Below are 24,795 nucleotides of genomic sequence, written 5' to 3' on the forward strand. Positions count from 1 at the left end.
CACGCATTCGACTCTGGCCTCCCCTGGGTAGGGAGGTCAGCTGAAGTCAGCAGGATGCATCCTGGGCCCCGGCCGCCTGCCTGTCGCCCAGGCACCCTCAAGTGCTTCCTCCCACTGCCCTGAGAGGTGTTAACAGTGCCGCAGGCAGAGCGAAGGCTCTGATTCAGCCTGCTTCATCCAGGTTTCTCTGGGCCCTTGCTCTGATGACCCTGGGCTGTTCAGGAAACGGTTTAAGTCTCTGGGTCCTCATGCTAATGCCCATCTAAAAGTGGGTGAGGATTTCAGGAGATAATGCACGTGAGGGGCAGCTCGGGGCTGGGGAGCAGGAGCATTCTGTCCACAGCCACTAGTGCTGCTCAGACACCTCCCTTCCCTCCTCCCCGATCTCCCAGCCTTGCCCTCCTCTCCCTCTGGTATCCCCGTCTACTCACCGAGCCCTGGCCCCTTCTGTGGCTACATTCAGCCCTGCTGTCTCCTCTCGGGTGCCGGTGGAGAAGCCGAGGATGTTGGGGTTGAACTTCTTCAGAATGTCTTTGAAGGGGGAGATGGAAGAGTGCACAGGTGAGAGGGAGATGGATATACAATGTTGGGGCACAGGTGTGGACCGGATGCTCCTGGTCTTTTCAGGGTGGACTGACTCCCCCTCCTTATAGATAACCTTCTCTTCCCTCGCTCAGGGGAGGGCCCTGGCCACTGCGAGGGGTTGTTATGGCCACAGTGATGGTGCTTCTCTGTGTTGCTACTTACTGGGAAGTGTGGTGTGGGTCCCTAAGTCACCATCCCCTCCAATGCTGGGGAAGAGAAAGCACATTTGTTAAAATCACCAGAGAGGCTGCCCCAGGGCAGGAGTCCCATCCCCCTTAGGACTAGCATGAGCATCAAGGCATCCCCTTGCATTCCAGCGCTGGGCCATGGGTACCTGGCCTCATCTCTGATGAGTGATGGGGAAACATACCACCCATGCCTGTATGGGGAGCATCATCAGCAGAGATGAGAGAACACCCTCACCTCCAGGAGAGTCCTCTCCAGGATGTGGGGAGGTCACTGGAGTTGCTGGGTCGGGCTCCTACTGCTGTCTGAAAAAGGCAAAGAGAAGGCTGTAGAGCTGGGCTGGGTCAGGGGCAGGCTGGGGGCACTGGGGAAAGCCCCTCTGGCCCTGGTGTAGCAGCTGGGACCTGGATTTACCTTTTCTGAAAATGGTACCAGTTTTTCTCCAGGCTGCTTAATCTCTGAGTTGTCCTGACTCCCCAGCCTTCCACACACAACCAGTAACCAAGTCATGGAAGAAGTAAGATTCTTCCTCCCCAACTTCTCTGGCTTCCAACTCTTTGTGTTCCCTCTGCCATACTCCCTGGTGAGACTCTCATCTCCTCGCCATGGACAGCTCTGGTTCCATTTGGCCCCAGCCCCCAGTGTTTCTTCCCTTCTCACTCAGTTTCCCACCTGCTCCTCCAAGCACACCTGCTTCTTCACGCTTCCCCTGACTCTGACCCTTCACCAACATTCTGAGCTCACATGGCCTGGTTTCCACTTTCCTTTCTTGTTCACCCCCCTTTCCTGTCCACACACACCTTCAGGTCTAAACAAGTTGATCTGAAGCATGAGAGCCTTGGGGCAGCCTATTAACAGCCACTCCATCCCTTTCCAGAATACTAAACTTCCTCCTTTCTAGCCCTTACGTCTCCAGTTCATTCCCTAAGACCTTGATCACCTTCCACCTCCTCCATAAAGCTTTACCTAAAGGCCCTATTATTAAAAAAGAGAAATTCCTCTTTGAAACTTACTAAAGTAAGTGAGCCAGGGAAATAATACAAGGATTTTTTAGTTAATAATTTACCCCTACTTTAATAACCTTGCCTCCTGCTGCAGGTTCCACATCCCTCCTCACCCCTTACCCACATATACACACCACCAGAGCCGATGAATGGTTAAGAGCCTGATGTGAGTCCTTCCACAGCTTTCCCCATGTTCGTATGAAAATTAAGATGCACTCACACACATACAGGGAAGTTGTTTCTCTATAGACATGAATACCTGATTTCAAGAGTCCTATTTGTCACCTATCTGGATAGGTATCTCCTTCAGTGTAAGTTTTTTATTTCCCCAGCTGGACAAGTTTTAAGAGGGTTAAGACCACATCTCATACTTCTTTTCCCTCTGAAAAGCCAGCAGACTGTTTCACACATAGCAATAGCGAAATCTTAGGTTGGCCAATATAATTCCTTTAGTGAAACTATACTATGTGCAGGAATTGGGTCCCTTCTGCCCCCAAGAACACATTTTTGAATGGGGTGAAGGGGAGCTGGGTGGTTTGTGGGTAGACCCACCACCCGAGGAGAGAGTGAGGGAGATGAGTTCCCTAGTGATGCCGGGCAGACTTGGATAAGTACCTTAGCACATACAGATGGAATGCTTGGGAACGGGGGGGCGGGGAAGAAGGGATGGGATGGCTTCGATCTGGGGCTGGAGGGAAGCCTCATGGGAGGAGGTGGTGTTTGAGCAGGGGTGTGGAAGGGTGAAGGGCAGGGCTTCTAGATTGCCTGCTAATGTCTCGTGGCTGCCTGGCTGTGCTTCAGTGCCGGACACAGGTAGGTTCTCAACAGTGTCAGCTAGATGCTGAATGCAGAGCCAGTGTGGAAGAAGAGTTGATTCCTGGCTCAACTCCGTACTCACAGTCAGCGAGTCACCCAGGGCAGCCACCACTTTGATATCTGCTGGTCGGAGCTCATGGACTAAGGAGACAGGCAAAGAGATGGATGGTTGGTGGAGGTCTTCCTTTTAACTATTAACCTGACTAGAAGCCTGAGATTCCATTCTCATCCCATCCATCCCCATTACACTTATTTCCAGCCTAAGGCTTTAGAAAATTTGTCTCTTCCATGCATCCAGAGCCACCAAGGCACTGAAGGTAATGGGCTTGATGGCTCTTAGCCATCCGGAGAGGAGCCCAATTCATTCTTGAGGGGTCCAAGAAAGTTCCAGCTGTGGGGATCATGAGCACAGGCAGAGAGGAGCCCCATCCCTGACTCTACCTACCTCACTAGGCAGGGAGGCCTGAGGAGTTGCCATTAGAAACAAGTTGAGATGAGAAGTGTGGTTTGAGGAGTACCTGGGAGCCCAGCAATGCTGCAGGCTAGCTTGTCATGGGCTGCCCAGGATCAAGGTCTACAGTGCACAGGAATCAGCAAGGCCTGCCCAAGGCTCTAAGATGTGCTTGTAGGTTCTCCCAGCAACCTGACACTTAGCCCTTGACTGAAGGGGGTGATGACGTTTATACTCACCTGACGTGGGGACACTGTTGGAAGGATTCTGCTCCATACACAAGAAGTCACTCCCCCAGTTCTAAATCAACAAAAGCAAACACGCAACAGCAGACACTCACGGTGCAGGAAGGTTAGCCCAAGAAGAGTTAGCTAAAGAATTCTTCCCCTGCACACAGTTGTTCCCTAAACATGGTGCCTTGATGAAAACTGGCAGAGGCAGCTGAGGGACACTGGCATCCAGGATATAGGTCATTGATTCTTTCATGTTAAATCCAGGGAAGATCCCCTGGAGAAGCAAATGACAACCCCCTCCAGTATTCTTGCCTGAAGAATCCTACGGACAGAGGAGCCTGGTGAGCTACAGTCCATGGGGTCGCAAAGAGTCGGACACTACTGAGTGACTAACACACTCACTTTCACTAACCTAGAATCTATCCTAAGATTCTCTATAGACACCAACATAAACACAAATGCCTCCTCAATCTTCTTCCAGTCTCCACCAAGAATTCCTTAGCTAAAACTATGTCACTGTAGAGGATCATGTGAAGCAAAGAGCTGTGGCTTGTGGATGGAGTGAGAGGGGAATCGAAGAGGAAAAGGGTGTTTGCCACCTCCCCATGCACAAAACAGTGCTTGGGTCTCATCCCCAGAAATTCTGACTTTGTCTGGGGTGGCACCTGGATTCGATGCCTTTTAGTTGCTCCCCAGGTGATCATTGCATAGAGTTTGCAAACTACGGTCTTAGATCTCCTCGCCATAGGGCAACCACAGGGCTCCACATGGGTTTAGGTGGTGTTGCTTAACGTGAAATTAATGGACACTAATTACCATGCTAGGACCAAAACAATAATTACAATATTTTTAGGAAAGCAATGTGAAATTTTTACAAATGCCAAGTTTTTAGTTTCTGTATATCATTTCCGAATGTGTGTATGTCTTTTTTGTGTATTTAATAGCCAACCAGTTCCTTGCATGTGTATAAAATAAAGTCTATAACTTGGATTTTTTGTTTTTTTAGTCGCTAAGTCATGTCCAATTCTTTTGCAATCCCATGGACTGTAGCCCACCAGGCCCTTCTGTCCATAGGATCTCCAAGGCAAGAATACTGGAGTGAGTTGCCATTTCTTTCTCCCGGGGTTCTTCCCTACCCAGGGATCAAACCCACATCTTCTGTATTGGCAGGCAGATTCTAAGCCACCAAGGAAGCCCATAACCTATATACTTTTAGTCACAGTTTCTTGACTCTGGAATACAGAGCACACTTTCCAAGGGCTGGAGAAGGGGATGAGGTAGGAAGCAGAGGGCATAGCATCTGGGAGAGAAACAGACATCCTTCCCTAGTGTCCCAGACACCTGCACGTCCCCAGAGGGGCTTGAGGGACAAGCCTGGTGCTGAGTGCACAGTAGGGCTCCACACATAGGTGTTGTCTGGTTGGCTGATTCTCTAGGTGTGTGGTTGCCAAACCTTTGGAAGTTTGTCTCTTTCATCTGATCAGAGGCTGATGTAGACACACCTTGTTAAAACACTCCTTTCACAAGGGAGCAACATGCAACTTCCTTTATGTATTATTTGCTTAATCTGATGTAAATGAGTATTCCAAGGAACTGCTCAATTAGTCATTCTGATGGAGTCCTCATTCTGTGTGGAGGTTCTATTGAAATCAAGAACATGTTTGTGTGTAGATGACAAATATCCAGAGAAGATGCAATTTAAAATAATTCTACAGCCGTGAGTGCTTTAGAAACATCTCAGAGAACTGATGAGCCAGAGACAAGCCCATCCCCTGCAGGCAGATGCAGGTCGGAACTGGAGCACGTTCATCTGTCCCAAGGGAAGAACTGCTTAGGTTGCAGAGGCTGTACCTTATGCCAGGGCACCCAGATCGCCTGCAGGTCTTGGGAAATGCAGGTCCTGAGTCAGCAGGACTGGGGTGCCACCCAGGACTCTGTATTTCTAACAAGTTCTCAAGTAATGTTGATGTGGCCCGTCTGTGGCTAATTTAAATAGCAAAGTATTTTTTAAAAAATCACTTTCTATGCCTGAGTTTTTCACTCTTCCAGCAACAGAAGCAAAGGCATGTGAGACTAAGATAAAAGACAATGGGCCAGAACCACTTTGTTCATCGGTGTATACCTGGCACTTAGCACAGCACCTGCACCATTTAGGCATCCAATAAATACACACATGTTAGATAAATAAATAAAAGCCTAACTGACAAGATGCAGCTGACATTTCAGTTCTAATGGATTTTGGTCCACGATTGGCCTGAAATAAGCCTCTGTTGGGCTAATGTGAGCCTGAGAGAATTTGGAGATGCTGAACCATGGCATTACCCCAGCCATGAAGCTGATGTGGCCTGTATCTCAGAGCTGAGCATCCGACAGTTCTTCAATATTTTCATGTAAGTTAGTCTCAGTGCTTCAGCTGGCGTATAAAAGGTCTTTCCTCAATCACTCCTGCTACTCCCCCATCCATTTTCCACACTAGTCAGGGAGCTCTTTTAAAAAGGTGAACCAGATTATACCACTTTCTCCTAGAACCTCCAAGAGCTTGCCACAGCTCTCCACCAAAGTTCAACCTTTTTTCTCAGGGGTTCAGATTCTGTATGATTATGCCCTTGACGACCCCGCTTATCTCATGACCCCAACTCTCCACTTCATTTGCACGCCCATAGCCATGCTGACTTCTTTCTCCCCTCAAATACACCCAACTCAGCCCCAGTTCTGAGCCTCTGCAATCGCTGGTCTTGGTCACAGCTCATCAGAATGTGCTTTCCTTGTCCCATCGCACTTTCTCAAGACTGTCCTTACTCTCTGACATGACTATGCTTCGCTGTCTATTGGGTGCCTCCTTCAGTAGACTGTAGGGTCCGTAAAAGGGATGGGCTCCGTCTGTCTGCTCTACGGCTCTATCTTCCTGAAACAGTGCTCGACACACAGGAGGTGCCCAGTCTGGAACCTCTTAACTCCCGAGGACAGAACAATGTCTGACACTCCTCTGAATCCCTGCTGGCCCCTAGCACAAGACTGGGCAAACCACAGGTGCTCAGCTGACACTGGCGATTGATTCCCTGTCCAGGTGGCCGACAGATGTGGCCTGGACCAAGCCTGTCCCGCAAGGCCTGGTGTGGTTCAGGATCTTCCAGGCCATCTTTGCAGCAACTGTCCCTAAAGCCATGGGCCTTAAATCCTCAGAGCTAGAATGACTGACCTGAACCAGACAAGCCCTGGAGACCCACCTGCATATACATCAACTTCCTGGGAGCCCAGCCCCTGGAATTGAGGCTCTTCCTACTCAGCTCCCACCTTACAGGAAATCGATGTGCATTATACCCACTGCCTCCCCCTCATCCCTTCTTGAAAGGCTGAGCTGCCTGATCAGAAATGATGTCTGTGCAAAGGTCAAAGAAGACTGATCCACAGGCACTTCCTCTAGTCGGTTGCTGACGTCAGGAAAACACTTGAGAACAAGTTAGGACAATCCTGGGACTCTGTGGTTCAGGAGCCTTTGTTTCACATTCCAATATCCAGTAGGTAAGAAGGGTACGTTTCTGCTTAAGCTACTTCTCTGAAATCCGCACCACTCCCCGAGTCGCCGGGGGCGGGGGGTGGAAATGGTTTGTCTCTGAGAGAGGCAGACATGTGTCAGGAGTTATTACCTCAATGGAGGGCGTGGTGGGGTATGTGTAGTTACTGTTCCGGGGGGTTCGCAGGAAGGGCTCAATCTAAGAGAGGAAAAGAAACCACAGGGAGAAGTTACCTAACAGCCTGGAAGACTGCTTAGGAAATATTAAGTACTAACAGTCCTGTCCTCTAGGTTCATTTAACATGATTCTTCTGCATTTAAATAGAAAGAATCATACAGACAGAATTTCATTCATTCCCTAGAGGGTTTTACATAACAGCTTTGACAAGGGATGCACAATAAAAGAACTAAAAAGGGTTCCATCCACGTTCTTTTCAGGGTTCTGTGCTTTTCTTTTCACCCTGACAATGGAACATCTCCCTAATCATCAGAATGACTTAATCTCCTTTGTCATTGCTCTGGCAAAAGATTGATATTATAGGGATCTTTTCTTCTCCAAACTATGTTATGATCATCAGTGTATTTTAACATCTGTTGCTATGATTTTGCCTCCTTTGAGTTGTGTCCCTTACCCGTTTCGGGTTGGCTTCACAAACGCTGGTTGCATTTTTTTCTCATGAAACGGCCTCTTCATTCCCTGCCCACCTATCTATTTCACCACTGGTTTCATACATGCCCAGTCAAGAATCCAAGTGTATTCCATTGTGGGTGATAAGTTAGTCAAAGAAGGAAGAAGGAAGTAGACAGAGGGGTAGCAGGGGAAAGCAGGTAATGAGAAAATGTGGAAATGACAGTGAAGCAAGAAAAAGTTTGTAAGACAGAGATCAGCCCAGACAGCCCAGGGCTGTCAACACCTTCACAAGTCATGTTCAGTAGAGTAGAAGGGCCACAGTCTGAAAATGTGGGAATAATATGGGAGTAAGTAGGAAGAACCAGAATGTTGGAGGAGATGTCATTGGATATCTGTTCCAGGGGTTGAAAGCCTATTGCCCATCTGCTTTATTTTGGCCTGAAAGGTGTTTAAAAAGGAGAAGGAGAGAAGATGACAACCCTGAATGCTGCCACAAGAGGCGTGTACCCTTCAGTTCTGCCCTGCCACTGTCTCTTGTCCATCCCACCCACACAGTCATGTTCTAGCCTGGCACTGCATCTGAGTTTTCAACCCTGAGTGATCCCGCTTTACAGGTGAGGGGCAACTGAGGTACAGGGGGGAGCAGGGGCCTGCGCCAGGTGCACTGAGGGCAGAGCTGGGCCTGATCCATCAGGCCTCCTGACCAGCAATGCCCTCATTCCACGGCTCACACCAGGGTCAGGCCTGCAAAAGACCTGTTGGCCAGACAGAGGGATGAGGAGGTGGTCTTAGCAGTTAGCTTGGAGGAGGAAATCTACATGCGCAAAACCCAACCCCCAGCCCTCAGCACAGACCTTGCCCCCTGGGGCATGCCACGCCTCTCCTTTGGTCTGAGTCCAGGCCCCTGAAACACGGGCCAGAGGAGCACTCAGGGTCAAGGGCAGGAAGTGTGCCCTGGACCATCTGCGACAGTGCAAGGTGAGAGAGACCTTACAGAGGCATGTCACCATGGTTAACCAGACTTGTCTCTGGCCAAGGCTACTCAGTGTCCCCTGTCCCCTGAGATTCCCTAGCAGCTGAGGGCACGTAGCATCCTATAAACAACTGACTCACCTTTGTAAAACCCCATGTGTTCAGAGCTCTGTTCTAGGTGCTGGATGAAGGGAGGATCCAGAGGCATACAATTCAGTGAGGCAGAAAACATGATAAGTATTGGGTAGCAGAGCATCAAAGAACAGTGTGTCCAGCAAGTGCAGTAATTGCTGAGGAAGGACTGCATGATCTGGGGGATCTGGGGACGTGTGGTCCTTAAAGATGAGACTCGGCGGGAGGTAGGTCACTCCTCATTATTCTCCCCCCACTTCCCAAGACCCTGATTGGGCATAGGGCCTGGGAGCCAGAGCTTTTCTCAGAGTAGCTAGCATAAGGGGAACCGGAGGGCAGACTCCACCTGCCCTTCTGCATGTGCTGAAAGTCAAGCTGGGGAGTTTATTTCATCACAGGACCCAAGGGTAGAGGGACGGGCCAGAGGGGAGAGACTGAACTAAGAGGTCAGAGGTCAGGGAGACACCGGAATGTGGAGGGAAGTGAGGCCAGAGAAGGAACAATGAGAACAGGTCCAGGACAGGGCCAGGCAAGTGGCCCGAGTGCCTGGGGCCTGTTTTATTGATCGTCAGCTGCATTGTGCATGCGTGAGTCAGACTGGGTGAAAGTCCTGGAGCTCAGCAGAGGGAAAAGGGAGTCCACTTAGTCTGCTGGCTCTCCTAGGCTAGGCTGGTAATGCCAGTAAGCAGAAAGCGAAGCCCGCTGAATGCCAGCACAAGGAACTGTTCTCCTCGGTACAGCTGGGAAAAGATGGTGCAGCCTGCCAGGGGGCAGAGCCTGGTCAGCCACTGATGTGAGTCAGCGACATGAGTCAGTGGCTACTGGAAAAGGGCATGTGCATCCTGGCAGTGTTTACAGGTGTAAACTTCCACAGTGAAGGAGAGCTGGTGTTCTTCTGTTCTGTGCTGCTCGGACCAAACCAGATGTGTATAGTCAGGCCCAGACACCGACTTAAGTGGGGTCACATTCCAAGGACTCATACCTACTATATGAGGCAGGGTTTGGAATACTTGTCTGCCATAAATGGTTGAGGAAATTGAGAAGATCCAGGGAAGGGTGGTAGTGGTAAAGAGGAGGAGGACATAGGAGTACCCACTGACATTTCTATCCCATCCCATCATCCCATCCCAAACATGACCTACTAAGCTGATTCCACAACCTGTTAATGGATAGCCACTTGGCTGTTAGTAATGCACTGCCTTGAGAGTGTGGAGGTTTAAGCAGGGGCCATAAGCCTCTGCTTGCTTTGGGAGGATGTGGTACATGCATGCTAAGTCATTTCAGTTGTGTCCAACTGTGCGACCCTATGGACTGTAGCCCTCCAGGCTCCTCTGTCCATGGGATTCTCCTGGCAAGAATACTGGAGTGGGTTGCCATGCCCTCCTCCAGGGGATCTGCCCAACCCAGGGATTGAACCCACATCTCTTATGTCTCCTGCATTGGCAGGTGGGTTCTTTACCACTAGTACCACATGGGAAGCCTGGGAGGATGTGGTAGAATAACTCAATTATATGAGAGATTGCATCAGCAGGACTCCAAAGCCCTCCCCACTGAGATTCTAAAGTTATAAAATTCTCTGTTGCTTTATGATGGAAAGAAGCAGGTAAGAATTTTAACACCCACAGTGACAAGGACCTGAACTGGGGTGGTGGAAGTGGGAAGAGGAAGGCCTAGGAAGGATTCTATCAGGCGAGGGGCCTGACGTTTCACCCCTGCAGAACTGTGACCACCACGACAATATGGACAGAGGAAGTCTTCAGGATTAGGGAGTTTGGGAAGACATTGATTTTGGTCCTATTTTGACATTCTTACTCAAAAATTATTTTCTAAATGAATGTTGAGTTTGAGATGATGGGTTCAGGGCAGATTTGGGAGATCTGGAAGTCCAAAGCATTCAAAAGAGAATAGCCCTGTATATGTAATGCTAAAATAGAAATATCGCTAAACAATAAAGTATAAGAGAATCCAACAAAGCTCAGATTTTCTCAAGAGGAAAGACTGAATGATGAAATATCACTTGAAATTATTTCTGTTTGTCTCACTATGTCTTTCTATTTTGTTGGTACCCTGACCATATATTTAATCTGTCTTCTGGGTAAACTTTATAACCAAGGGAGGAAGACCTCTAAAGGGTTAGAAATATAGCTCAAGTTTGGAGAAAAAAAATTAGAAACAAAGATATAGGTTGGGAGATCCTAGGCAAGGAAATTTAACAGGAAACCCTGGAAATGGACAAATCTCAGAGTGAGGATTGTGTAGAGAAAGGCTGAGTTATGAAATCACATGTCCAACCTGAAAGTCTAACAGAAATCCACAGAGCGCAGTTAAGCGCAGGACCTGGCTGGGCAGAATGCACTTGCCCTTGACTGGAGCTGGGGGAGGAGCAGGCAGGAAGTTGAGAAAGAAACTCCCCGGTGCTTGCATCTGTCTCAGCCCCTCCTCCCCGCTGGGTCCTGCCTGTTGCCTCTATGTTTAGACTCAGCTAGGATTAAAATATGTGCTGCCTGGCCCCTGTCAGCTCATACTGAGATGCTGGTGGACTTTTATATAGCTCCATGGCACACTGCAGGGAGCAGATGGGACCTGAGGAGTGCAGGATTCCACAGTGCCTGGTGCCTTGAAGTTAGGCCGGCCAACAGATGGATCTTTTGGAAAGGGCTCCGGGGTTGCCTGGCAACCGCTTCTCCCAGGCGGGGCTTCTACGGTTCCAGGAGGCTGGATTTGCTCTCCTCTGCTCACCGACGGCTCAGTCAGGCTGGTCCAGGAGGAGGAGCGGAGCCCACCTCAGGAGTGGCCTGAGATTCTGGCCGAGGCAGTAGCCTTTCGGGGCTCCTTGCCTGGTCTGCGGCCTTGAGCCCGTGGTGACAGAGCTCTACCCGACCCAGAGCCTAGGCTCCAACCTGGAATATAGTAGATACTTGTGAGAAAGAAAGAGAGCAAAGGATGGCTCCCTGGACTGCGTTGTTATTACTTTCACTATTAAATAGAAGGAGAATTGGCAGATTGGAGAGGGTTTCCCATGGCTGATGTTCAGTATGGCCATATGGTTGTTAAAATATTGAAACTCCACCCCCCCCCCCATATGGTTTATAGCCACCACTCTGAGTCCCCAAATGCCTCTACTACCCAGGTTGCCTGGCCCTACCCCTAGAATGCGCTGGACAAGCTCAGGATCTAGCAATTCAAGCGTTTACACGTGATACAGAAGGGCCCTTAAGCCTCTGCCCCACCCCTTCAGCCTGCATCTGACCATCTGGACCAGAGGCATCTACGCTACACTGATTGTTACATCATTTGACGGTTATCTTTGCCCTGAGCCCTGGACCCAGCATGTGAGCCCTCTACTATCACCGCCTCTACTTCTGCATCCCTTCAGCCCACCCGCCTGGTGAGGCTAATGGTACCCAAGGCCGGTATCTGAGACTGGTGTGGGGAAGGCAGCAGACAGGGAAGGGTGCCCACTGCCTCTAGACCCCTGGCAGACACATGGGGGAGATGTAGGTCCTCTCCCTGTTCAGTCGGGAGGGTGGGAGAAGGTGACACAGTCAGACCCAGGTGGGAAACCCGGCCCCCCAGACTGTGTCAGGCTGTCTCTCTTTCATTGCTGTCGAGGGCTCTCTGGCCTCAACCTTATTTGGTTAAAAAGCCTTAAGACAGAGGCTTGAAGAGGGAGCTGAAGGCAAAGGGCGTGTGTACCTGCCCCACTCCTAGGCCTGAAATCAGGTCTAACAACCACTTACATCTTCCTCCTTAAAATGAGCCCAGGCCAGCCTCACTCCAACTATCTCAAAGCCGGTCCTGCCTGTCCCTTCCCCAGGTGGCTCTAGGGCTTTCCTCTTTGACCAATTTCCTGCCAGATACTCCCAATCCAGATTCCATGACGACTAACTGCAACTTCTGATCTCAGCTGGCTTCATACTAGGCCACCAACCTGCAGGTGGACCTTCCCACTGGCCCCACGTGTCTCTGCTAAAATGCTCGGTCTGGCCACCTCTGGCTTCTTAATTCCTCTCCTGAAGAATCCACATTGTTACCCTGCTCCTCTCCCTCTGCTGGGCTCAGGCCTCCTCTCCCACCTGCTTCTCCCAAAGACAGAGGTGCTTCTGCACCCTCTTCTCCCCTCTCCATTCTCCTCTACTCCCCTCCATCCTCTGAATCCATCTGTTCCCAGGCAAGGAGCAAGATGGGTGACAGAGAAGTGCTGGTGTTGGGGGGTCAGGGGTTGGGGGCGGTGTAAAGGGAGATGGGCAGGGCCTGAGCTCTGGGTTTCTGGAGAGCAGCATTACCTGAGCAGGGCAGGAGAGGGGTATGTATGCTGTCAGGTCCAGGGTATCTGTTTTCCTTCCCAGTGGTTCAAGCTGATGGGGGAGAAAAAGAGAGCCGTGAGTGTACTAATTTGTCTTCGCTGAAGTGAACATTCCCTGGCAGGGCATCCTGCAGTGGGGGAACGCTCAGAACTTGATTTCAGGGGGGTTGGCTTCTCCTCCTGGCTCTGCCAGTCATCAGCTGTGGGATACTGGGCAAGTCTCTTAGCTTCTGTAGGATTCAGCTTCCTTGTAAACTTATAAGTCTTGCAGGGCTGTTGAGAAGCTTAAATGAGATAAACATGGCTTAAACTGCCTAGCAGAGTTGTTGGCACATAGAAAATACTGAATAAACATGAGGGTTCTGCCTTGTATTCATGTAAAGAGTCCTGCATCAGTTCAAAGCCTGTCAGAGAGGATGCGGTTGATCCAGGAATCTTAAGGACTCTGTATTTTTCATTCTACATCGACTCTCCTCCACACTTTGCTTGTAAAGGGAGGCCAAGAACAAGCTCCATTCTGGAGGGGCTGGTGCTTTGCTCTAGACTAGAACCCCAGAGAATCAGGAAACCCCACTCATCTTACCATGTTGACCCAAAGGGCCCTGGAGAGCTGGGAGTGGAATTTCTGACTTGGGTTGAGGCAGTCTGGGGCGAAGAAGGACACATCTGGGCGCCCATCCTGAAGGAGAGAAATAGACATCCTTAAGATCCTGTTGGTGCTGAGGGTGGAGAGTGGAGCTCACTGGCAGGCCTGCCCTCTGGAGTGAACTTCTCGACACCCCACATCCCTGGGCGGCGCTCCCAACCTGCGGCTTCCTAAGGGCCTGCTCACCTCGAGAGAGGGCTCAGAGTAGTCCCACAGATCAACAACTTTGAGTGACCCCAAGCCCCCAACCTGCTTTCTGGATCTCACAATTCCCTTTATTTAATTTAAAAAGTGCTATCTATATTTTTAGGCGCATTTATGCAACCCATGCCATGGATGAGGGAATGAGATCCTAGTCCCTGAGGAAGTCTTAGCCAGCCAGCTGGGAACAGCTATTTCCCAACTCTTGACCAGTTGATCCCAGTGAGCTTGGTGGGGAGAATAGGGCTTCAGGCCTGGGCAAAGTCTAGGTGCTTAAAGCTTCTTCTGGTAGGCCAGGCCCTTGGGATGGAGGCCCAGGTGGACAGACCCAAGTGTCCACCCTGGCCCATTCACAGAGCCCTTCTGCTCAGAATGGAAGAGTCAGGTGGAGAGCAGAGCCAGGGAGAGAAACAACAGCCACAGTGCTGGGTATGGGGCCGAAAGTGAACAGTCTGGAGTTGGACGTGTTCAAATCTCACCTCTGTCCCTTATTTCCTGCATGCTTTTAGGAAGGATTCTTCATGTCTCTGAGCCTCTCTTACATGGGAATGATAAACCTCACCTCAGAAGGTAATTGTGAAGATTTTATGTATGGTATGCACAGTGCCTGGCATGTAGTAGGTACTTAGTAAAATGGAGGCTGCAATGAGCAGTCATGAGAACATCAAACATTGGGCTGCCTCTTGAATACAGTTCTGATGTTCAAGGAGGCTGCAGCCACCAGAGCAGCAGCTCGAGAGCTGCCTGGGTCCGCCCCATTTGTTCCCAGTCTGTGGAAGCACTTGGTATTTCCACTTTGAATTTCCTCCTCCTTGTGGGAGCCCTGTCAGGGAGGGCAGGGAGCCTACCGCCAGGACAGGGAGCCGGATGTTGTAGAAGAAGGGCTGCAGAACCACAGAGAAGTCCTCCCGCGTCTCGTACCGACCGGACTCCACCAGCTCGCGCATGCTGCTCTGGGGACACACCCGTGGGCATCTTCAGCACAGGCCCGGGAGCTCCAGGTACCCGTTAGCGCAAGGCTGGGGGTGATGGGCAGTGACCTTGTGCCCATCTCCCTCAACAGGTGTGCTAACTCAGTTCTTCTCTTGAGAACACAAACATACTTGATGACAAACCTCTTCCCAGAGAATTGGAAATGGGTTGTGCCTCCTTTTGGTTCTGGTTTTAAGTGGACTGCAAGTTCTGAAGGGCCAGCAGGAAGTCCCAAAAGGAACAGCAATCTAGGAGAGGCCTCCAGAGGGCCGCTAGGCTTGGGACCTGCAACACCCTCATTGGCTCGTGGCCTGCCTGTTGGAGAGGTGGAGGGTTGCCGGGGCAGCTGGGCATCTGGGGGGCAGGGGAGGGAAAGGCAGTCCCATGGGGCAACCAGGGCTATTCCCCTTGTCAGACCAAGGGTTGAGCCAGCAAGACAGCTCAGCCATGAGGACTTTGTCACCTAGGTTCCTTTGTGAATCTGCCTCAGGTGCCTGAGATACCTAAGCCAGGAAGTGGCCTGGATGGTGATGTTGCCTGTCAAACTCTGAATAGCTCTTCTGTTCCCATGAGCCTCCCAAGGGGGGCTCTGGGCTGGTGTGCTGATCGAGGCGGAGGAGAGACCTTCTTGGTCTTACCTGGTAGGCTCGGGTGATGGACTCCAACTTGGCCAGCTCTTGGGAGCTCTCCCGCGGGGTCAGAACACAATTGCACAAAATGCTGCAAAAAGAGGGGAGACAGAAGGACCCAGAGCCAAAGCTGTGGTCAGGGTGGAGGTGGGGGAGTGGCTCGCAGGAGGCTCTGCTACACATGCTCGGGGCAGGTTTCAGGCCTGACCCAGGGAGGCACAAGGGGAGGATATATGGATGGGCACCCTCTCACGTTAACAAATTACTAAGTGTTGGACCACGGGCCCTGGGCCTTCAACAAATTACACTGAACAAATGCATTTAGGCAATGAGAAGCCCATGTTTAGTGTTTAAAAATAAGTACAAACGCATGCTTTGGCGAGCCTCTGTTGCTCAGGTCCCCAGATACCTCTGGAGTTCACACTAGTGTCCTGCTATGTTCCTTTTTGTTTTATGATGAATTATTTCACACTCATAAAATCTACCAGATGTTAAAAAAGATCTCTCTACTCAAAACAGAACCTGGTGCAGAGTAAGACTTTAAAAAGCATTTGTTAAGTGAATAAATGGATGTGTGATGCAGGAGGAACAATAAAACACACACCTGTGTCCTTCTCACTCCACTTAAGAAACAAAACACTCCCAACTGGAAGCTGCGTGTCCCTCCCCAGGTCACTTCTTCCCCGCAAAGGTAAGTGAGCTTTGCTTTTGTTATGGTTTCACCATGTGTGGACACATCTGTATGTCACTCCTTCTCACAGGCTGGGCTGCACTGTCTCTCAAACACTAGCCTGTGTCCCAGCCCTGACCTCTGCCCAGCAACTTCCCCTATCACAGAGGTTCAATGGTACCCTGAGGTCAGGGAAGTGGGAGCCCTGACCTCGACCTCCCAGAAGGAGGTGGTCCTGGCACAGACCCCTTTATAGATGCACATGGACAGATCAAGTCCCAGAGACCCCGAGGAGTTCCCACCATGTGAACCAGATCAGCAAGCACCCGCCTACCTGGCCTGATGCACGGGACACTTGTCGGGGTTCCCCAGGAACACCTGCCTCATGATACTGGGACTCATGAAGTCCACAAGGTTGACCAGCGCCCGGGGTACCTATGTGCGAGGCTCTGGGTGAGAGAGGGCCTGGGAAGCTGCTTTCCCCAGCTGCCTTAGGACCCTGAGAAGCGGGACCAGGCTCTGGGGCCCCTGAGGGGTCCTGGGAGGTGTCAGCACAAGGTGAGCACCCAGAGCCCTGCAGTCTGTGCCGCCCACACGGGCAGCAGTGTGAATGGGCCTCCCAGAGTGGGCCAACATGGCAGTCTTGGGTCTAAATGCTGAGGGTTCAGCTCATAATGAATCTGCCTTCAATGTAGGAGACCTGGGTTTGATTCCTGGGTTGGGAAGATCCCCTGGAGAAGGAAATAGCAACCCACTCTAGCATTCTTGCCTGGGAAATCCCATGGACAGAGGAGCCTGGCGGGCTACAGTCCACGGGTTGCAAAAGAGTCAAATACGACTTAGCTCTGTTCAGCTATCAGTTAGCTTTCAATTTGGTGAGGTAGCCCCGTTTGCCAGGACATTAGCCCTTAATGGGCTCCCTCTAGCCTGGCCTGGACTAACTCTGCTGAGCAGGCTCAGGGTTGTGGCAAACCCAGAGAAGCCTCTGGCTGGCTGAGCACCCCTCCCAGGCAGCCAGAAAGTCTTGTCCGTGCCAGGGGATAGGGAGAGAACATGTTGGGTGCAGGGCCAGAAAGGGGCCTGCTGTAGACACTCCTGCCACTCAGGGCGCAGTGCCCAGCCTGTGAACCACCCAGCTGCCACCACCAGAGAACGTTCCCAGTCCTGGTGAGGGGATGCTTAGTGCACACACTGCTTTGCCCTTCAAGCCTGAGACCCTTGGAACTGGTCCCAAATAGCATGAGGCTTCCTTGGGGGTACCCCCAAACTATGGAAAGGACAGGAGCCCATGTCCTTGTCTAGCTCCTTGGGAAGGGGGTGTTTTACTCTCTTCTCCCCACCATGCTTGAGCAGTGTCAAGTTTGTGGGAGCCCCCACCCACCTCTCTATGTAGGATGTCCAAGGCATTGCGGAGATGGTCAAAAAAGTTGTCTGCAGAATAAAGATTCTGGAAGAGACAGGAGAGAGAAGAGAAGCTGGTTAGGGAGACAGGCCAGCAGGCAGAACTGGGTTCTCCCCCAGGCCCCCAGCTCCAGCCCCAAGGACTCGTTCTCCCTTGGCCTCCAACTGTGACCAGCTCACGATGTCAGAATCTGAGATGAACAGCTGGGTACTCGCTGGGCCAGACAGAAGACTGCAACCTTCAGCTGGAGCTTTACTTCAGGAGTAGGACGTGTCAAGTCCCACTTCTAACTGCTTGGGGTTTACTGTTTCTTCTCTTTCTTTCAGGAATCGTAAGAGAGGGGACCAGAAGCCCTGTATATGTGCTACTTGCTGACTCACACTATATGGGACAGGGAGGTCGGGCCAGAAATTTGAGGGGCTGGGGAAAGAAGTGTGTGTGTGTGTGTGTACATGTGCACGTGTGTGAATTATGTGTGCATGCACACACACACAGGTATCCTTGGACAATCCTGAGGTTAATTCTAGGGACTGTTCTCGAAGAGGATCTCCAGGGCCCACAGGTCAAAGTCAAGAGCAATGAGTAGGCTGACCCGCCCCCATTACCGAGTCCGTGCAGTAGTCACATAAATCACTGCCTCCAATCAGCACCGTGATGACCTTCCAGTCCTCATGGAAATTTACTCTCTGTACAGAGGCAGGAAAACGCTTGATGATTTCCAACAAACCAAAAAACAACACAGCTCTAGGAAATCCATTCAAACCTCTAAAACTTCCTTGCCCTTTTGAAAAAACAGGATCAGAACCTCAGAGCTGACAGCACTTCAAAGATTTATTTATAGACCACAGATTCTTAGCATCAGGAAGGACTTTCAGGGTCACTGTGATCAGCGACAAACCTCTCTCTGGTTGACGTAATCTCCTCCAGGCAGCCTTCGACAGAGGCTGCCCTCTGCCACTTGAATGCCTCTAGGGACTGGGGGCTCACTGTTTTCATGGCCAACAATTCCATTTGGGGATTTTACTGGGCTAGCAAGCTAGTATTTAAGATAATCATAAATCTGACTTACATTGTCGGATTTCATCTTCTGTATCAGAGTCTGGACTTGGCTTACAAGTTCCCTGAGGAGGAGAGGAAATCAGTCCTACTGAGGAAGAGCCCCTAAATCTTTCATCCTAAAAGGCCTGAATTTGAGGCTTCCATGGCATTCACCCCACCCCTGACCCCCCACCCTCCAACATGAGCTGGCTCAGGGACAAGAAGCTACTTGCCTCTTCTGGAGAAGTTATTACAACAAATAACCCTTCACAGAACTAGCTGTGTTTGTCCCAAGCCTCTATAGTCAAGGGTACTGCCAATCATATTTGTTACGCATGGTTTCCTTTCTAGGACTCCACGTGCAAAGTGTCTTTAATGATTCCGTGCAGGAAACTGTTCATCTCCTTTAAAGGACTGGTATAGACTCTGAAATTAGATCTAGGAAAGTTGTTGCATGCTTCCTCTTTTACCTTGGCTGCCAGGAAGCTGAGCATTTGATGCTCAAGCACAATAGTTAAAAGTCTCATATTGACACAGCTGCTTCTTCCCCTCCTCCCCCCACCAGTGGCTGTGATTTTTCTTAGGTATATGTTAGTTGTGTCATTTTTGGTAATGGCACAACTTAGTTAAATGCTTCTCTTAGAAAGAGGTCATAGCAACCCACTCCAGTATTCTTGCCTGAAGAACCCCATGGACAGGGAGCCTGGCAGGCTACAGTCCATAGGGTTGCAAAGAGTCAGAGGACATGACTGAAGTGACTGAGTGCACACACATAGAAAGAGGTGGGGTAATAAACTTACACCCTACACATACCTGGGTTTATAATTCACGGAAAGACTAGCTCTCAGGCACCCTCAGCTCTTCATTAGTTTTGGCCCCTGTTTTAGTGTGAGATGGAGCCACAGACCAGAGGTCTCCGGGCACCTGGCAGCGGGTCCATGTGTACCACCATCTTGGCTGTTTCTATTACCAAGAAGGGTCTTCCCAGGCTGGGCCAGGAATGAGGTGACCCAGGTGGCTGAAGCCTCTAGGAGTGGGGTGTGGGAGGAGGGGTCTCCTTGGAGGTCAGCCTGGGGGGCTGAGTGGTTGGCGCCAGATACCTCTAGCTTCTCAACTGCGTTTCCTGTAGCCCCACAATGGGCATAAGGACAGGACATGACTCGCCACTCCTCTAAGCAGCTCCTCTAAGCAGCTTCTAACATGGAGACTCTGTATTGCCCACCTATTTGGTTGATATTCCCTGATCTATGGGGGGAACTGCCACTCATGAGGCACTGGAGAGAATACCATTATGCCATGGTAAGTTTTAAAAATTGGATATGGTGGGTCAGGTAGCTGAAGATTAGAACATGCTGCCCAGGAAAGCAAGACCAAGTTCAGGCTCTAGGATCATGGTCTCTGTCCAAGATCCAGCCATCCAGCCTCCCCGCAGTCCCAGAGGCAGCCAGCGAAGAGAATGGCCAAGAGACTCTCCAATCATTGCTGTAAATAAAGGCCCCCTGTGTATATAGAGGTCAGAATTACAGCCGTGAAGGGAATGATGTGCCTCCCACTCCCTACCCAACAGCTCCCTCACCCCAAAAATGCCTACTCAGCCTTAGCTCCAGGAACAGCTTGATTGAGGAATGCATTTGTCTCATTGGCATCTCCTGTGCCCACCGCATAACCTGTGAGATTCCCATTAAACTTCCGAAGGATATCTGGAAAAGAAGGGGGTACACGGGACACAGAGAGCTTTTAGGATGGGAGGTGGAGTATGCCCCAGAAAGAGGTTGAGGCCTCAGATGGCTTGATGACAGGCTGAGCCAAGGCAGCAAGAGCCTCCCAGCTTTCCTTTTCTTTCTTTATTCTTTGCAGTGCAGCCGCTATCTCTGGCTCATCTATCTTCATACCCTTTGGGCTGGTGAAGAGATCTGAGGCTCAGGCTGTTGGTAACTTGGCCCAGGTCACCTGGCCAGCATATAGAAGGGCCAGGGTTTTAACATAGTTTTTTCCAGCCCCTTCAATGGCCTGTCCACAGGTCTCTCCTCTCATTTCAATGGCAGCCCATAAGGAAGATGTCATTTCTCCCTTTCTTAGCTGAGAGGCACTTTCAGGAAGCCTGGGCATCAGATGGACCCAGTGGACAGACTCAAGACACTGGTTGTTACTTACTCGGTAAGGTGGTCACGTTCTCCAGGGAGCTGTCCCCTCCTGAACTGTAGAAAGTGAGCAAGTCAGTGAGAGAGACTGAATCAATGTACAGGCTTTATAGAAAAGTGCCCCCATCTTTTAAAGACACCCACACCATCAGCATCTGTCATGCCCCAGAGCCACCTCTTTGTGTTTGAGGGATTCGGAAAAAATATGAATTCCCCAAGAGGCTGGCTCCTCCAAATCCAGGATTTGAAGGTGAAATCTGAGGGCTTTTTTTTTCCTTCTGCAAATCAGGAGGGCGCATACTTAGCTGATTCTATACTATGCACCCAGCCATGCTCTACATTAGTTATCTCATATCTCCAAACAAGCTTGGGATGTAGATGAATTTTCTCCATTTTACAGAGTAGGAAGCTGAGGCACACAGGGGTTAATCAACTTTCTATGGAAACTTAAAACCATAAAGGTAACTAAAAACCAGCTTGAACTGGAAACCTTTAGAAAATGGATAGGCTCTTCTCTGCCCAGTGGTCAGGTAAATTCCACTGGAAAGTTCAGGGGATGGCCTCTCACTGCCTTTCAACACCTGATCTAATTTCATATAATCTAGTTTTATGGCCCTCAATCTAAGACACACTCAAAGTTTCAGTTTCTTTCATGCATTTAAACTGAACACATGTGGGAGGCAAGGGGAGAAGTATTTCTGTTTTAATGAAGTCCACTGTTCAGATGTACTATATTTACTGTTGTTTTTCTTCTGTGACTCCCTTCTCCATCCCAGTATATTATTCCAGGCCAAGAGGTTTCAGAGAATACAGTGTTAGCATTCAGCCCACCAGTGTAGACTTTCGAAGGACAGGCCATGAATCAAAGTTATGGCTGTTCTTCATTCAAGAGAAGGCTTGCAGTGAAATTGACTATTTTATACTAGGGTGGGGTCAAGGGCTTAAATCAAAGGGTCAAGATCCTCAAAAGGTGGAGAGAAACACCAGCCAGGTAAACTCTACCCTTCTATTCTCACTCAGGTATCTCTCTCCCCACTCCCATCCAGTGTCTGAGCTGAGCCTGGCCTTTGGTTGGGCACTGCTTTTAAAGCTTCTGATCCTTTCTCAACTCTGCATGAAGCTACTACTTTAGCTGCTTCCTGAGCCTTCCTTCTTTGGACCAAAAGCACTTCATCACAACACTTTTCACTTGGCAGGAAATGACAAAGACTTATACCTCCTCCCATCACTGTCTTCTAACCCTGCCTCCTTTCCTCCTTCTAGAAACATATAAAAGCTAAAAAATTATAAACACATAAACATATATAAATGCATACACATCAAGTATGTTCTATTGCAATTTCTTATGTACAACTATCTTTGTTCTACAAAGTGTGGTAGCTGATTAAGACAATATGCTACAGAAATCTCTCAGAACCCATTTCCAGGAGAAAAGAGAGAATTATACAAATAAATAAGGAGAAACAAAAATATGAAAACCCTTGTTTTGATCAGAACTATGGGAAACATGAAAGAAAACAGACCCACATGAAACAGCTAGTTTAGACAAGACCCTTCAGATGAATGGAGTTCATATTACACCATGAGCTCAAAGGATGGGCTTTGTTCCAGAGTCACTCACAGTATGCAGAGAAATGCAAAACTGATGCTTGATAACATTTATCAAAGGAGTTTCAATAATGTGAGACTGAACTCCTAATTAATAAGACAAAGAAATGCTTTTTGTGATAAATAAATTTTATTTTGGTCCTTTGAATGAGCAATCAAGCCAACATTTCAACTGAAGGAAAGGCAATTCTCTAAAGACCTCCAGATGTGGCACACCAGTGAGCTAGCCAGAGCGGGGTCTTTCACTGCTGTGTGATTCTTACAGGCCAAGGGGCCTTGGAAATGTTCACAGCCTAAACTCTTCCTGCAAGGCCTGCTCATAGCTACCCACCTACCAAGAACTCTTCTCTCTAGTCTGACTCCATGAGGTCCACTCCTTCTACTTTGTTTCCTTGGAGAAAGAGGCTCAAATTGCATTCTTAGTTTACCTGGAATCATTAATTTCCTATTTCCTATCCAGAAGCTTTAATGGATTCAGAAAATTGCTTTTTCTCAGCTTGGTCTACTACATGGACATTTCCTAAGAGATGCTAACAGGTACTCTGAACAAACAAAGTGTTCTGGGATTAAGGGAAATATTGGATTAAACAGAGACAATTTAAATAGATTTCTTCATTGTCGGGCTTCTCAGAGCCTTTAATATGCTTATATGCATGTGAATTTCCCAGAGGAAGGGTATAGTAGGAAAAATTTTCCCCAAAACACAAAGATTGGGGCTAGTGTTCTATGGAACACACTTTGGGAAACATTACATGTTTTATGAAGAGTCAAACTATCTCTTAGACTCTGACCAAAAAACTCTACTTTTAACACATGTGGGTTTTGGGGCAGGTCTCTGAAACACTTAGAATAAAGGGTTTAAAGGGACAGGAGCCATTGAATATATGAGGCCTTGAAAACAGAACCAGAAGATTAAAACATCAGGCCTTACTAGACCTCACTCATAGGAAGAAACATCAATGGCTGGATTTTTTCACTGCTCAGCGGAAGATGGCCTGTCTGTATCTGAATCCTGGGAATCTGCGCAGTAACTGTGAAGTTAGGTAGGTCACCTCGCTCCCCTGACCACACCAGGGGTAGCTCACCATCAACTGCTGGCTGGCTTGTCTGTCTTATTATCTGTTTTCCCACTGCCTCCCCCTTTAGCTCAGACCAAGTAAAGCCGCCCCTACCTCGTGTTTTTTCGACTATAATACCCTCCACTCTCCTGCTCCTCCCTCTGGTTTGTCTTTCTCCTGCAGCCCCAGTAACACTTGGGACCCAGTGGGTAAGAGGCAACCTTGACTTTGTTCCTCAGAGACCCCCCGCCAGAAGGGGGCTGAAGGTGTATGGGACCTCACGCACTGGGAGGCCTGTAGCTCAGCTCTCGCTAGGTGATGTCCCCACACTGTCCACACCTGCGTCCTCTCTGTGGGTGGCTCCTGGCTGAGTGAGGATGCCTCTCACCCAGGAAAAACTTCCTCTCAGGACGGTCCTCAGGGCCGGCCAGAGGGCTGCTACAGCCTGCAAGAGCTGAACACTGCTCCCTCTCGCTTCCTGGAAAGAAATATTTCATCTGATTCTCTCTGCAGGAAAGGGAGGGGCGGCCCTGGGCTACCCCACTTTTCATCAGCGCTCTGCCCTCTCGTGGCAGAGTCCTGAGCTCATCACCAATGACTTCGAAGGGCTCAGAAACATGAACTTTATTAGGAAAGAAAGAAACAAGAATACTCATGTGCAGCCACTCTCCTGACATGCCTTAAGCTTTCCTACTTCCTGTCTGGAATACTCTTCTCGCCTACCAAACTGCTAACATGGCAAGGCCTAACGGAGTACCACCTTCTCTGGGAAGCCCTCCTCTCCCACCTGGCAAGGTTGAGTATCCCCTTTTATATTCCTGTAGCATCAGGCACTTGCCAACTGAGCATAAAGCTTAGCCTGTGCTTCCCATACCACCCTGCCCCACTACCCCATTATGCAGGCACAAGGAAGGGGCCCTGGAATGCCTATTGGTTGGGGTTTTTGACTCAGCTGATTCCACCTGAAGTGGGTGTCTCATTTCAGAACTTTCTGTACAGATGTGTGCATATACATAAAGGCAGAGGTGTGGCTACACAACGTGAATAAACAACATGAATAAACACAGACACACAGTAAACAAGAAACACAGGAACAACCACATGGGCACATATACATGCAAACAGGCAGGTGAAGACTCAGAGATCTGGTGCTTTCCCGGTGCATTTCCTGCTGAATTTGTTGACCCAGAAGTCTGATAAGAACCTCGGTTTGCTTCTTCTGCACAATTAAAAGAAAAGAGTTATCAAAGAAAAATATCCTCTCTACTCATCAAATTGTTCCCTTTTTCCAGAAATAAGATAGGTTTTCCTTCTGAAAGCCCCCTCCAGACCTGGTGCTTGCTCTTCGGTATTTATACATGTTACAGGAGACACATCCCCACTCGATCTCTGGGGGTGGGGGGAAGAGGTAAGCATTGGGGTGGGAGGGGGTCACAGGTTAACATTACCTATATGAAAGCCCCCGGTACTGAGTGGTGACATCAGAAAGGTCATTCGGTTTGGAGCCAATTCCATTGCCGGCCTTTGAAAACATATCCAAATATCAAAATCCACAGGAAAATCAGAGAAAAGGGAGGCTGCAGATGTGCAGGGCTTCCCA

General features: G+C 49.6%; 1 protein-coding gene across 3 annotated transcripts in view; it reads right to left on the reverse strand.

Annotated features, from left to right (window-relative positions):
* Window positions 1-24,795, reverse strand: part of PLB1 (phospholipase B1) — a 132,466-nt gene that overhangs the window by 19,560 nt on the left and 88,111 nt on the right. For all 3 annotated transcript variants that reach the window (XM_025261323.2, XM_044926117.1, XM_044926118.1), the window contains 17 exons: window positions 24,644-24,717; window positions 20,543-20,586; window positions 19,980-20,088; window positions 18,420-18,471; window positions 17,956-18,036; window positions 17,330-17,395; window positions 16,283-16,383; window positions 15,288-15,369; window positions 14,526-14,630; window positions 13,414-13,509; window positions 12,811-12,882; window positions 6,923-6,988; window positions 3,282-3,342; window positions 2,674-2,732; window positions 1,009-1,076; window positions 748-791; window positions 432-531 (listed from right to left, as the gene is read on the reverse strand). In XM_025261323.2, the coding sequence (XP_025117108.1) occupies window positions 432-531; window positions 748-791; window positions 1,009-1,076; window positions 2,674-2,732; window positions 3,282-3,342; window positions 6,923-6,988; window positions 12,811-12,882; window positions 13,414-13,509; window positions 14,526-14,630; window positions 15,288-15,369; window positions 16,283-16,383; window positions 17,330-17,395; window positions 17,956-18,036; window positions 18,420-18,471; window positions 19,980-20,088; window positions 20,543-20,586; window positions 24,644-24,717 (1,280 nt within the window). The remainder of the gene's footprint in view (window positions 1-431; window positions 532-747; window positions 792-1,008; window positions 1,077-2,673; window positions 2,733-3,281; window positions 3,343-6,922; window positions 6,989-12,810; window positions 12,883-13,413; window positions 13,510-14,525; window positions 14,631-15,287; window positions 15,370-16,282; window positions 16,384-17,329; window positions 17,396-17,955; window positions 18,037-18,419; window positions 18,472-19,979; window positions 20,089-20,542; window positions 20,587-24,643; window positions 24,718-24,795) is intronic.

The sequence above is a fragment of the Bubalus bubalis genome, chromosome 12 (assembly GCF_019923935.1).
Source record: "Bubalus bubalis isolate 160015118507 breed Murrah chromosome 12, NDDB_SH_1, whole genome shotgun sequence".
Classification (NCBI taxonomy): domain Eukaryota; kingdom Metazoa; phylum Chordata; class Mammalia; order Artiodactyla; family Bovidae; genus Bubalus; species Bubalus bubalis.